General features: G+C 39.7%; 1 protein-coding gene, 1 non-coding gene and 1 pseudogene across 6 annotated transcripts; 2 read left to right on the top strand and 1 right to left on the bottom strand.

Annotated features, from left to right (window-relative positions):
• Positions 1-557: 557 nt before the first annotated feature.
• Positions 558-4,345, bottom strand: LOC131320818 (putative pentatricopeptide repeat-containing protein At5g52630). Of its 5 annotated transcripts, none has more exons than XM_058351687.1 (3): positions 4,282-4,345; positions 3,254-3,309; positions 558-2,915 (listed from the first exon to the last, which is right to left on the bottom strand). In XM_058351687.1, the coding sequence occupies exon 3, from the start codon at positions 2,475-2,477 to the stop codon at positions 1,029-1,031; it is 1,449 nt and encodes a 482-aa protein (XP_058207670.1). In that variant the 5' UTR covers positions 2,478-2,915; positions 3,254-3,309; positions 4,282-4,345; the 3' UTR covers positions 558-1,028. The 5 variants fall into 5 exon arrangements, with proteins under 5 accessions (XP_058207670.1, XP_058207674.1, XP_058207671.1 ...); XM_058351691.1 differs by having other exon boundaries at positions 3,254-3,302; positions 4,282-4,344; XM_058351688.1 differs by having other exon boundaries at positions 3,254-3,619; positions 4,282-4,331.
• Positions 4,346-6,277: 1,932 nt separating this feature from the next.
• LOC131320817 (uncharacterized) overlaps positions 6,278-14,054 on the top strand; it is a 28,269-nt pseudogene continuing 20,492 nt past the window's right edge.
• LOC131321446 (small nucleolar RNA snoR100) lies at positions 11,245-11,352 on the top strand. The gene has a single exon (XR_009198492.1). It is a non-coding gene; the product is annotated as a small nucleolar RNA snoR100 (small nucleolar RNA).

The following is a 14,054-nucleotide window of genomic DNA, read 5'->3' as shown; positions in this document are numbered from 1 at the left end:
ACTCGTATCACGTGCTAGGTTCTTTACAACATCTGTTCGGCTGTATCATACCCGAACAGTCTGCTTGGACCACTTACTTCACATGTAACTTGGTCCAATGTAATCAGAATGTCTCTAACTGCCGAACAGACTATTTATAGCCACGACCTCTCATACCATTGGTCCTTATCGCTGTTCACCGAACTGCCCGGCGGTAAGTCTAGTCGTATTTACCACGTGTTCCTAAACATCACGTGCTCGGTAACTAAATGTACCTGCTCGGGAATACCTCCCTACATGCATCATTCTCCTCCGCTAGAAAAGAAGTCATCCCGGAATTTGCAACCAAATCTGCCCAAAGCCTTTCATCAAGTTTCTTGAGCTCTTGAGCTGAAACCCATGCGTCTTCACAATGTGCTTTTCCGGTCCAATGAACCAGATATTGCGTATAGGTTCCTCGACGAGTAGTGGTAGAACAAACATCCAAAACATCAATGATTTCTTGATGTGAATTTTCTGGTGAGGCAAGCAAGTCTTCATACTGAAACTATGGTTGAGAAAGACATCACAAAATCATCTGTACGGTAAGAATCAAGGGGCACGAGGAAGCTTCCCATAAAACAGTTCAGATAAGGGCGGGCTGCCAAATGCAAGAAGTCTTGCCCAAGAATCGTACATGCCAAAGAAAATTCTTATAACATCGTAAATTGGAGACTTAAGGAACATCCTTCCTTTTCTGAATCTTACATGGAAATTTTACACCAAAACTGCTCAATTGCACGACAAAAAAGTAGAATGACACGCAGTAGAAGGAGATCCGCCAGAGTCAAGGTAGTAGAGTCCATCTGCCTCACGACCTGTTACAGTTGAATCATCATTGATTGCAAACTTCCACAAGTATTTCCTTTAAAAAATTCCTATCGACAAAAATTGGTCCAAGTGCACGAATGTGTTGGAGTCGAAACCATTGATGGTTCCAACAAGTGTTTCTTTTCTAATTTCCTAGTCAAATAGAAATTGGTCCAAGTGATTATATTCCTACAAGTAAATCACCAATAGTCACCACATGAGCATTTCCCATCCTCAAATCGATGAAATCGATTGTTATCCCTCACAATAATTACTCTTCCACTGCACTTGGACATAAATTTTATTGCAGTGTGACAATCACCACACACGCGCAAGTTCTTCATCACTCGAATCGGCCTTTCGGGTGGAAAAGTAATGAGCCCAAATGCAATGGCCAGTCTTTCGCTATGATATCTAATTGCCTGATTCTTCTCATCACTACCCACTTCTCGCAGCACAAAACTGGTATCTGCAACATAACCGGCATGCTCCATTTCTTCCCCCAATTCCTTCAACTTCAGGTAAATTTCACCGGATATTGGGTGACGCCTATCCCCTGCAGCAAATGCATGAACACAATTTCCCTGCTCAACCCAACTTAAACCTGTTTCCTTCTTCACCCCTCGGTCCCTCAGCATTTTCCTGGCTTTGGCTGCATCCTCATATCTTCCAGCGGCGGCATAAGCATTAGCCAATAGCACGTGCATTCCTGAGCTCACCTGACCCAACTCAAAGACCCTATCCGCTGCATAAACTGCCAATTCTGTGTCCTTATGAATTCGACAAACAGTCAATAAAGCTCCCCACACTGATTCTGTTGGTTTTATGGGCATTCCATTGATAATTGAAACTGCATCCTGTAATCTCCCTGCACGCCCAAGCAAATCCACCATGGAAGCATAATGTTGATCCCCTGGTTCAATCCCATACACCTTCATTAGCTCAAAGTAATGCTTTCCCTCTTCAATGAGTCCCGCGTGGCTACAAGCATATAGAACACACAAGAAAGTTATGAAATTTGGTTTCATACACACGCTTTCCATCTGTTTGAACAAATCAAACGCTTTTTCTATGTGTGCATGCTGAGCACAGGCAATAAGCATTGCATTCCACATGCCTAGGTTCCTTTCTGGTATCTCTTCGAAAATCTGGTAAGCTCCTTCAATTACTCCGCACTTGGAGTACAAAGAAACCAGAGAACTACCCACAAAGCTCGATGAATCATAGCTTGTCTTTAAGCACAAACCGTGTATTTGCTTTCCCAATTCAAGAAGAGTAGAATTGCCACAAACCCGTATTACACTCGAAAAAGTGAAATCATTAACATCCAAACCCTCCCACAATGCTTGCTTAAACAGCCTCAATGCCTCCTCATCCTCACCCAATTGGGTATACCCACATATCATGCCACCCCAAGAAACCACATTTCTCACCGGCATTTCATCAAACACTGTCCTTGCATCTCTAATCTCCCTGCATTTCGCATATATATCAACCACAGAACTCCCCACAAACACATCCCCATCAAACCCTGTTTTCAAAGCAAGACAATGAACCGATCTCCCAAACTCACGCCACGAAAGCATCCCGGAAGCTTTCAAGGCGCTGGGGAATATATGGTCGTCGGGCCTAACACTGAAACCAAGCATTCGGCGAAAGAACTCGATGGCGACACAAGGAAGCTCATTCTGCGCGAGGCAAGAAATGACAGAGCTCCAAGTGGTGGAAGACTTCACTTGGGTCTCTTCGAAAACTCGTTGGGAGTCGAGCGGGAGCTGGGTTTTCGAATAGAAGTTGATGAGGTGGTGGGAAATCAGCGGGATTGCTTGGAATCCTGTTTTGATGATGTGGGCGTGGACTTGGAGGCCCTTGAGGAGAGCTCTTGATCGGGTTAGAGAGAGGAGGAGGTTGGAGATGTTTCTGTAGTTTTGTTCGAAGTTGAATTGGTTACTCAATGGGTTATTCAATGGAATCTGCAGTTGGGTTTGTTGGTGGGTAGTCAAGTGGATGAAGCATTAGTGCGCTTTAGTTCTTGGAGTTCGAAGCTTCAAGCGAGATTTGGCCATGGGTAGCAATTGGCTCGTTTTCTGTCAGTTTGAAAAGGAGTTAGATGGCAGGGATCAAAGGGCTCTTTCACTTTTGTCCCCTATACTACTAGCGTTGTGCCCGTTCGATGCACGGGGCTAAAAAAACCAACGTAATTTTTTTAATCCCGTGTATCGAACGGGCACAACGCTAGTAGGATAGAGGGAAAAAAATTGGTTTTTAGACACCCAAACTGATTTTAATTACTCAAATCCAAGATACACAGATATATCATGTTAAAACATGCATCTACACGTAAGAGGTAGAAGGCGAGAGAAGAAATAAAATCATTAGAAATAAGCCAACTACATGCCTTGTTAAAATCATCGCAGCAAAATACCTGGAAAAGATTCTTGAAAAGACTCTTCTACTATGTATCCAGTAGCCAACTACAAACTGCAAGAATTGAAATGCCGAAGTACTTAATTAGTAGTGGCTGTACACAAACAACAATTTTTCAATAAACCAAGTATCAAAGACGTCCTATGCTGAAAAGAGTAACTCAGATGCTGAAAGGGAACGAAGATTTTATTCATATGAAAATTTGAGAATGGTGTTCCCCATAACACCATTTTGATGCTAGGGAGGGAAAGCTGAATGTGGGATACCATTTTTCGGAAGATCCAACGAACTTTGAGCAACTGAAACAACATCCAGAATTTGAGTTTGAAGATGTCTCACCTGTTTGCTTCAAATCAGAGGCATTCTGAATACGTGCAGATCAAGAATTCAAGATGGCTTCCATCAGATTATCAATTTCTGGTTTAGGTTGCATAGATTGGATCTTGGTGAACTAATTTTGCATTCCTATTCTCCTAGCTTTACCTAGTGTATGATTGGGAGGCTTTTTCAAGGTCTTACTAAAATTTCCCTCTTGCCATCATGTTGCCCAAAAATTAAAAAAAATACCAAACATGGAACTTACATATGTTGGTCCATCTCAATTTTGCCTCCAGCAGTTCGATACTTGGATCAATATATTACTCCTTCCTTTAGGACTTGGCATTAGACTCAATAATATTGTGAATCATATCTATCCAAATACAGCACATTACCATCTTCAAGGATCACACATGTGAAAACCAAACTAACATAAAGGAAATCTAATTAATTAGATGCCTTTCCTAACTGAATTTCAGAGATTAGTGAAGAGAAACGATGCCCTGTATACGCACATAGAATCTGTTCAATAATGGTTTGGAATTAAGACGGTCGAACGGGGGAGGGGGAGTCGTGCCCATTCTCATATATACTAGCGACATGAAAATCTTATTTACATTTCATTGAACACATAGAAATGGGAGCATAGAGTTTGGAAGGTCTTAAATTATCGCTACTACAATAGATGAAGCAGAGAGAAAATCATACCTAGTGGGTAGCAGAACTGAGCGATGCAAGATCCGAATTGCTTTCATTTGTCAAAATCTTAAATCTGCCAAATGAATTTGCACATAAAGAATGAGTGAAGCATTCTGTCGAACACAAAAAAGGCAGCCAATTGTAACTGTCCAACTAACCAAAATCCAATTACTGCATACGGGAAACAAAACACAGATTCTCAAATAAACACTTAAAATATTAAGATTTATTTTTAAACTTAAAAAAAATAGACTTATAAAAATAATTTTTTAAATTTTTTTACAGGGTTTGATACTATAAAACTAGATTTAAATTGCATATTTTTTTAATTTCAGTAAACCTATTATTTTTAAATTTAAAAATTACAAATAAGTACTTATTTATTTTTTAAGGGTGTAATCCAAAACGGACTTAAAGGAGTAATTGGGGGAGAACAGGTGTTATGTGTTTTTTTACTGTTTTTATAAAGTAAAAATTTTGAAAGTTAAATAATTGGAGGTTTCAAGATTTTGGAGATTCACACATATTTCTATAGTACAGAGATAGAACAGAGATAGAGATGATAGATAGATTGATTTCAAACGTGTTTTATGTCGTTCTACTATTTCATATTTTCATCCCTATTTGCAATAAGTCCACTAGACATTTGCTCAAGAATAATAGAACTCTGGAGGCAAAATCAACTTTTAATCTTGTGGTTGAGATGATTGTAATTTGGGTCACATAATCTTATAGTAGTACCCTTTTATGCGGCTCTGAATCCTTGCCCACGTTAATTATAATTGTTTAAAATATTTTCGAAAGACTCGTTTCGTTTGTTCTTAGGCTCTCGCTCTTGTATTATGGCTTAGTTTATATTACTTCAATTCATTTTCTTGATCAAAATGTTAAGTTGGATAGTGCAAGAGTTTTTAGCATATTAAAAATCTATGACTCTAGAAGATTTCTCTCAGACAATACGATGGGCAAAATAAGAGAACAACATGATTCTCATGTTTAGTATGTGTTCTATTGTTATTTTCCCTCTTTGTTTTAATCTTTTTTCCCTATTCTTTCTCATCCACCTAGTCTATCTTATTAATTTGTCTGCCAACAAATTGGTGAGGAGGAAAAGGTTTTTTTTTCTTTCTATCCATTATAGCTGTATAATTTTGCATGGGACGAAAACCATCTATTTGAAGAGAAACCATTACATGCTACTCTTAATTGCAACTATCACACATGTATAACTTTATGGTTAAGGATGATGCTATGGTATCTTCGCCTTTGTCTGGAGGATGCAGTATCTCTATATAACACTTTTCAAAAATGGCATAATATTTATTATTATAATTATTATACTTTTCAAAAACTTTAGGGACCATAAATACATATGGGATAATTTAGGGGATAAAAGTGAAAATAAGAGTTTTCCAAATAATTGTTTCGTCTAGGCTATTCAAAAACCCTAGTTTCACACGGTTTCAACTGATCAGCTCCCAAAATCTTTCCCTCACTCGAAAAAACACCAGAATGAAATTTTTTTGATCAGTGTTTTTGCTCAATGGAACAAGAACAGGCGATGTGGACGTCACCGGAGTCCAACTCGATGGTATCGGCGACGTTCGGTCGAGCGATGAGCACTCTGCTCAGCGCCCGCCCCAAGAAGCTCGCGGACGCCGTTTCTCGGCTCGATTCTGCCCCCCAAAGAAGCTCTGTTGGCGCGTTTTTGTAGCGATTTCTGTATTTGTAACTACCAAACGGTCCTGCCCAAGGAGGGCCGCTAAGTCTGGTTGCCCCCTCTCGACCTTTTCAAAGAAAACATAGTCATAGCACTTTTTGTGCAATTTTGTAAAGTTCGTCACCAAGTGGTGTGAGTGATTGCTCGTGGAGCACCACCACGTGGTGTTCGTGGCCATTCTCCATTAGACATTGGCATGAAAGGCATTATAATGTGATTTTCTTATTATACGTGATTGGAAGTAGAAATGATTTTAACATGGTTTTATTACTTTTTTCAGCTTCTTTAGAAGAATCACTATGGATTCTTCACTCTTATGTGATAGATGCAGCAAAGAGGGAAGAGCCATTGGATGGAGTTCTAGTTCCCATGATTGAACATGTATGTATCTTTCTGGACTTCCACTTGTCATTCTATCTTGCAGTTAGTTAAACATGATGAAGGACGCATTTGTTATGAAACATATGCCATGACTGTCAGGAAGTGAGATATCTTGATTTCAACATCCTTTTAAGTCAGGTGCTATGATTTTGATTTCCGGCTGTCAGGAAGTGAGATATCTTATTAACTATGGAATCTGGTAGTGTGGAAATGTATGAGGTATTGAGTACTGGTTATATTGCTTACCTTTGTTGACTTATGGCAGTGTAATATTAGTAGTTTTATTCGTCAATAAGTTTCCAACAGGCCACCCATCTACAAAAAGAGGCCAATAACAAGAAGGCCCGATCCGTCTGTTGATTTATGGAATGGTTCAATAACTTCAATTAGTAAATAAGTTCTCATAACGGCAAGGCCACCCGTATACGAAAAGAGGCCAATAACAAGAAGGCTGCATACACATGATTGTTGAGGAAATCATATCAAGAAAATTGGTTGAGAGGACTGCATTCTCGACCCCCAAACAAAGCAAATTACTAGCAAGAGAACTGTTGAGACTATAAGCCCATAAAGAATATGATCGATTCCTATCCCGTCAAATTAACCATTAACGACTTCAAACAAAGAGGGATCATTTCCCAAAAGTTCCTCCTGCTATTCCCCACCTTAATGCCTCTCAAACAATAAAGAAACTTTTTTTTTTTGAACGGCAACAATAAAGACTTTTTTTTTGAACGGTAACAATAAAGAAAACATGCACTCTGGGAAGACCTACTCCATTCTAAGCCATAAGGGATCTACTGCCAAAGGTCCCACGCTGCCTGATAGAAAGAAGGGTTTTGATTTTGTTGGGAATAGGTCTTCTTTTTTGGTTCTTCGTGGACCAAGATAAGGTTTCTTTGGCACTTTTAGGTTCCCAAGGTACCATTTGCTATTTCATTTCTGCCATTGCTTTTATGTGAATGGCTACCAAATGAACTCTCCTGATTCTTTCTCTCGCTTCCTTTGATCTTTTCTCTTTTGTTGGGTTTATGGGGTGCATTATATTTCCATGCAAGATAGCATGCTGCCCATTCCTTGTCCTATCCATTTACTGGTTGCAAGTTCCTTCTTTGTTCACCCATATCTTAGTGTCTTATTTATTTATTTACTATTACAGCAGTTCTATTGATCTCTTATTCATTTTAGAATTGCCATTGATACCCTTTAGCTTTTACCAGTCCTTGAAATACAAGGAATCAAAGTATGGCAACCAAGCAATGATACTTTTTAATTGGCTCTTCCAAGATGAAGTTATTTTCCAAGCTCTTGCAACAAATCTTGCCAGCATCATCATGAGAAAAGAGGATCGTTATATTGCTCTTGGCTGGTGTATGCGGGTTCTGGTCTTGTAGGGTATGAGATCAAGACGAAGCAGTTAGAAAATAATGGTAATGTGACAAGTGCCCTTTTGCCTATTTGCGTATTATATGTGCTTGGAAGTTTCTAAGGATAGGGATCATGCCAGTTAAATGTGACTTTTAGTTTCCTTCAACATGGGTATCCTTTTCAGGATGTGTATGAATGAGTGTTTGGGTGTAGGACAACCCTCCTCCTAATCTTTCTGAATCCAACTTCATAAATATCCTTAGGAACAACTTGGTATGGGCTTTTGTTGCAAGTTCAATGAATCCTTGAACCTGATCGCAAATAGAGTACGTAAAGCGGTTTAGATATCCCAGTCTTCAACTAAGGAGTGGTGAAATAAGTTTCATGTAGCTGATCCCATGTATTTGACAAGGTTTACTTGTTATGTCATAAATATAGCTATATACTCAATCTGAATGTTAACTACAGCTATAAGTAACAGTGTTGTACAAAAAAATGTTAAATTTGGAGCAGTGCCGATATGGAGGGGTTGATGCTTCTCACGTTCTTGTAGCTTTCCAATGCAACACCGTAAACTTATGATGGACCAAGATGTATTTCAAAGTTCATTTTTAGAAACTTGTGCTTTTCTTTGGGTTGTGGAGGTCCACCTGCATTCGTAGACAGAAATTTCCCACCATACTATCTTTTGTGTGACAGAAATTGAATTGCATCTTTAGGGGTACCTTCTCTGATGTCTTCCAGGTTTGACTTGTAGGCGTTGTTTTACCGCATAACGTCCCTCGAGTTTCTTGATTTTTGGAGGTTTAGTAAGGGGCCATCCGGCCAAATATACCTCCCATACGGAAGAAGGGGGCCTTTGGGCAAGGATACTTCCTCTCTCGGGGGAAGGGGACACCTAGGCAAGGATAAATGCTCTGGAGGGGCCATCCGACAAAAGACATCTCCTCCCTAGGAGGAAGGGGTTATCCAGTCAATTAGCATCCTCCCAAGGTGCGACTGGGCGCCTCACCTCTTAAAAAGCAACCGAGCGCCTTACCTCCAACTCCAAAGATATGTTCTTCTACTGGTCTTGCCTATGCTCTAGAGAGTTGCCATCGATAATGCTCTCTGGATTCCGTGAGTCCTGAACGAATAATCGAAGGCTACTCCAACACCATCCTAGGGCCGGGGTCAGGCCTAGGTACGTCACTTGGGACTTAAGGAGGCTTGCGGTTTGGAGGCTAAAGCAAGGGATTTGTCAAGAAGTATAAGCCCGCCCTCGGCGATTCTCTAACTTGACAGGTTCTTGGGAGAGAGGGTGCGTTGATCAACATCCGGCATCTCGGAAGATGTATCACACCTACCATCTGGCACCTTGAAGCCCACATTATATCTACTAAACTTGGTAATTTGATACGGGTCTCCATGTATCACTCAAATGCCTCTGTTAGTCATATGATAAAGCCCAAAGTCTGAACATAGACTCAAAGAGGAAAAAATGTCAACCTCCATTGTCCACCGATGGGCATGAGGCCGATAGCTTGCTCTGTCCTCCCCCAAGGCTCGTATATAAGGGAGAGTTGACACCTAGTAGAGGAAGCATCCTATACACGTATTGAAGGCACATTGAGTAATCATTAGTCTCTGATAATCTGATTGACCACTCCCCACTGCCATCTCTCTCTCTCTCTCTCTCTCTCTCTCTCTCTCTCTCTCTCTCTCTCTCTCAGGCTGCCTGGAGCTTGGTGGTCTTGAGAACCATTGTAATTCCCAGCATATTCCCGGAAGGCTCGCTTCTGTCCCTTGTATCCACATTTACTCAGCAATGTGGTGGATTAACTTAAATAGGAACACAAATATCCCGCTTACCTTTTTGGAGCGTTTATGATACTTGGGTTGTATTTAAGTACCCCTGACAGTTTTTTTTGAGCACGGAAGCTAGTTAACAATTACAATATTCTAGATGCCTGCTGACTTCAAAATGTGGGCTGAAAGGGTAGTGTCCATTTTTACAAGTATCCTTTGGCCATATTATCTTATTTAAGTCTGAGCTTGTACCTGAAGCAGGATAATCTTATACTTTGTGTCTTGCTTATGTCGTTTTCAGAAAGTGATGATTGTGTCCTCACCAGTCACTAATGGGCTTTGATGGTGCTGCAAAGCCCTTAAGAGATACTCTAAAATTAGATATACCTGGATCTAAGTTATTTTTCTAGCTTGCAAGTTTGTGTTTGTCAACTGAAGTGTAGATTTGCTCAAAAAACAAAAAAAACAGTTAGGCATAGATAACATCGGTTTTGACTGGTCAGCAACCAGTGGTTTAGGTCATGCTAACAACCTTTTTTTATTTATTTATAGAAATCAATGCTAACAACCTTGATATCAACGATTACTCCCTAGAGTCGATGCCCTTTGCATCTCTTGCTATCTGGGTATCAGGAGCATGGGCAGGGTTCAGTCTGCATGCTGTGGAGATAATATCTGGTTTATGCGCACAAAGTGGCTGCTATTAACTCAAACTTGCATTTCATGGATTAGTGCCCGACCTTTTTTAGATGCAGTTAGCAATTGACTCCTTTGTGATGCCTCCAAAGAATTTCTATCCAGCTTTGTTGTTCAGCTCTACTGGTTTATTTTAAAGTCGTGTGAAATCAGTTTTGAAGCTTGTTGTTTTGTTGCTGTATCTGGGTTTTGTTTTTGTACAACCATATTGGTTTTAACTTTCAAGTAATTAAGAAAAAAGAACAATATGATTTTGGTGCTCAACTGGTATATTAAGACAACAGTATACAGTCGGTTCTGTTCTGTTTCCTTATACGCAACCGAGCTACACGGTAAGAATTCCTGTCTTTGATGCTTCTTTGTCTGAATTAGTTTGATACCGTACTGTCAGCAGCATTTTTGGGATAAATGAAGCCTGAACAGCTAGTTGAAGGATATTGTTTCTTAGCCATTTCAAATGCTTTGATTAGGCATTAGTTAAATTTTGGACTTGCAGTAGGAGAAAGACAAGGGAAAGAAGTTATATGTCTTCTAGTCATGAGAAAATATTTGCATTTCTTAGCTTCTGTTGTAGAAAGATTTTAGCCCTCGCTGTCTCCCCTATCTGCTAGGAGTGATAGTGTTATTTTTCTTAATGCAGGACTAAAGCAAAAGTACTCTTCACTACTGAAGATTTTTTCTTCGTGCATCACATATTTGTATCTGTTGTATGCAATGGAAGGTATATCGTTTTACACCAAGTTATAAGCCCAAGGGGCGTCTGATGACTATTTTTGTAGCTGCAAAATGAAGCAAATTTCTGTCTCTGTGTTTTTCTTTAATATCTGTTGCATGCTTGATGCTCCGATGAACGGTCTTGGTGAGGCTGCTACTACCTCTACAGTCTCATTTCTCATGCTCAAACTATATCAATTCCTGATAGTACGACCATTAGTGAATTTCGAATTCTACCGAAAAAGTTTTTTTTTAAAGTTATCTGATATTGTGATGTGAATGTGCATACCGATGCTCTGGATTATCAATGAAGGAAGCATGGTAATGTGCACATAAATTGATTTGGGTCTCGAGGCCTGCCCTCTCTAATGCCATTTGGCTTTGATTTGGGGGCATGGTTCTACAACAAAACGTCCATGTAGCTCCTCGGTTCTTGGAGGTTTAGGGGGGTCACTGTTTTAGTGGTATTCTGAGAGCAGCCACTTTGTGCGTATATTGCCAAAGGTTAGGTCTGTCTCCAACTATGTAGCACGGACATAACCACGGATACAGACACGGATACAGACACGGATACGGACACGGGACACGGCAGTTCTAAAAAAATGGGGATACGGACACGGCGGGGGACACGCCACGTGTATAAATAAATAAATATGTATATATATATATATATATAAATACATATATACATATATTTTTTCTTTTCTTCCACTGTTGATGAAGACATGTCCTTTATGAATGTATAAGATTACCATGGTCCAAATAAAGGCATAACTACAATTTAATCCAAATATTTTTGAATAATTTCATATTAACCCCTCAAAATTAAAAATATATATTACATTTTGACCCTCAGCTATGTCCCCGGCGTGTCCCCAGCCGTGTCCCGGCGTGTCCCCCATCAAAAAATAATAAAAATTATTGGAACGCCATGTGGCGTATCCAATATGTATTTGGGCGTGTCCCCGCTGTGTCCCCGTGTCCAATAATGAGACACGGCGCCCTTTTAGAGTGTCGGTGCTACATAGGTCTCCAATCATCCCCCGCCCATACCCCCAATGATTGGGGACTAGATGGGTTCCGTTATGTTGTTGTTGATATTGTGATGTGTCATTCCATCTTGGTGACTTTATCTTGGCTTCTTTCTCACTTTCCTTTGTGACATTATCATTGGTAAATACCAACTTAATATGAGAAATGGGAAACTTGTGGGTTCAGTCTAGATTAATAGCTAGAAGGACCCATACAAAGATGGGGAAAACTGTAAGTGTAAAGTCATTAGACCATTACCAATTGTTATGAACTGAATAGTAGGTAATTAGAGAAAAGCAACTCAGGTTAGAGAAGTCGAGAGGTTGAAAGACTGAACTAGACTGGTAATGATGCAAGACATGTGGTTATTCTGCTTCTGCCATATCATGAGCCCGTTGTGCTGGGACTAGTGGATTACATCTGTTATTGGTGGATGCCACAATATATAGTCAAAGAGGGAAATATTTCTGTAACCTTGTTTCTATCTCTGCTTTTATGTTCAATTTACCTTGTATTTGTTTAGGTAGTGTGAGAGTGCCATTAACTTTCTGATGTGGCGGTGAGTCATCATACGCGAACAATGTAAATCTTGTCTTTCCTATCTATATCGCTCTTTATTTGATAGCTCTTTATTTGATAAGTTATCTTAAGTTTATTTATCTTGGTTTCAGTGCAGTCAATGTGCTGCTGTTTAGTCTTTCAGTACCACTCTCTTACACAACCTGTTGTAGCCCACATGTACCAACTCCATTTTGCACGTACATGGTGTTTATTCTGTGCAGATTTCAGCCTCTATTCTTATTTCGGTGTAGTCTTATTCATTTGCACGATTTCATAGAGTCTATATGCTGTTCAATCATATTTGATTTGCTTTAGTCCTTGCTAGACAACTACGATTGGGTTTCCCATTAACTAAGGAGGATTCTTTCATTGCACACTGCGGAGCACATGGCAAGTTGCTGAAGATTTGTTTGTTGATGTAATATTTCTTCTTTCTCCTTTACGTGTGAAAGAAAAGAGTGGGAACATACAAAAAGAAAAAAGAAAGGGAAGTTTTACCCTAAAAAATTCAATACGAGAATTCGTATGCTCATCTTGTTTTTTGCTTTTTCCTTTTTCCGCATGAAGTGTTTTGAGATAGTGGTAGTAGTTTAGTAGAGATACTTGGGATTCAAATAGCCTTACCTCTTTCCGTTGTTTTATACTTGTGATTGTTTGTATTGACTTGGTTTAAGCGAGACACTGCTATTTCACGTGGACATGGTCTATACTCCATATAGCCCTTTTCTTTAATTTGTTTTAGTATATTAGTTTCTACAGTTCATCACTAGGGTTTTCTCTGTTAAGGAGATCCAAGTGTTTTAGGATCGATCAGAAATGTTCATCCAAGAGTGGAAGAAAACCAGCCAGTTGGATCCGGTGCATTTTTTTTTTTTTTTTATAGATTTGGTGATTGATCCACTTTAGAGATTTCATAAGCCCACTAGTCCACCTATTAGTTTTGTAAGCCCACAAGTCCACACGCGTAACCTAAACCCTAGGATATCCTACGAAAGTGCCTAAAACCCTAAACTCCATGAAAGCTCCTAAATCACTAAAACCCTATAATAGGAAAGTGCACCCGAAAATCCTATGAAAGTGCCTAAACCCTAGAGTACCCAACCCCAGGGTACCCTACCTTATAATAGGAAAGTGCACCCTAAAACCCTATGAAAGTGCCTAAATGCTATGGTACCCTACCCAATAATAGGAAAGTGCACCCTAAAACCCTATGAAAGTGCCTAAACCATAGGGTACCCTACCCTACCCTGGGGTACCCTACCCCAGGGAGTGGACTGGGCCTACTATGATCTTTTTAGATTGTACTTGACACCTTAAAAAACTAATAGGTGGAATTGTGGGCTTTTAAAATTCACAAAATGGACCTAATACCAATATTTTTTATTTTTTATTTTGTTGCATGAGTCATGGATAGAGTGACGGGTTGGCTAGTTTATTAAGCACATATTGTCTTGTTCTGTGAGTGCTTGTTCCGTCCCTCAACAAATCTATATGCAAGGTTGACAAACATTTCTTTACTTAT

The sequence above is a fragment of the Rhododendron vialii genome, chromosome 3a (assembly GCF_030253575.1).
Source record: "Rhododendron vialii isolate Sample 1 chromosome 3a, ASM3025357v1".
Lineage (NCBI taxonomy): Eukaryota > Viridiplantae > Streptophyta > Magnoliopsida > Ericales > Ericaceae > Rhododendron > Rhododendron vialii.
This window is presented reverse-complemented; position numbering and strand designations above follow the sequence as displayed.

What these genes read in the sequence shown, in the direction of transcription:
- LOC131320818 (XM_058351687.1), bottom strand. Translation starts at nt 2,477, where the DNA reads ATGCTTGGTTTCAGTGTTAGGCCCGACGACCATATATTCCCCAGCGCC.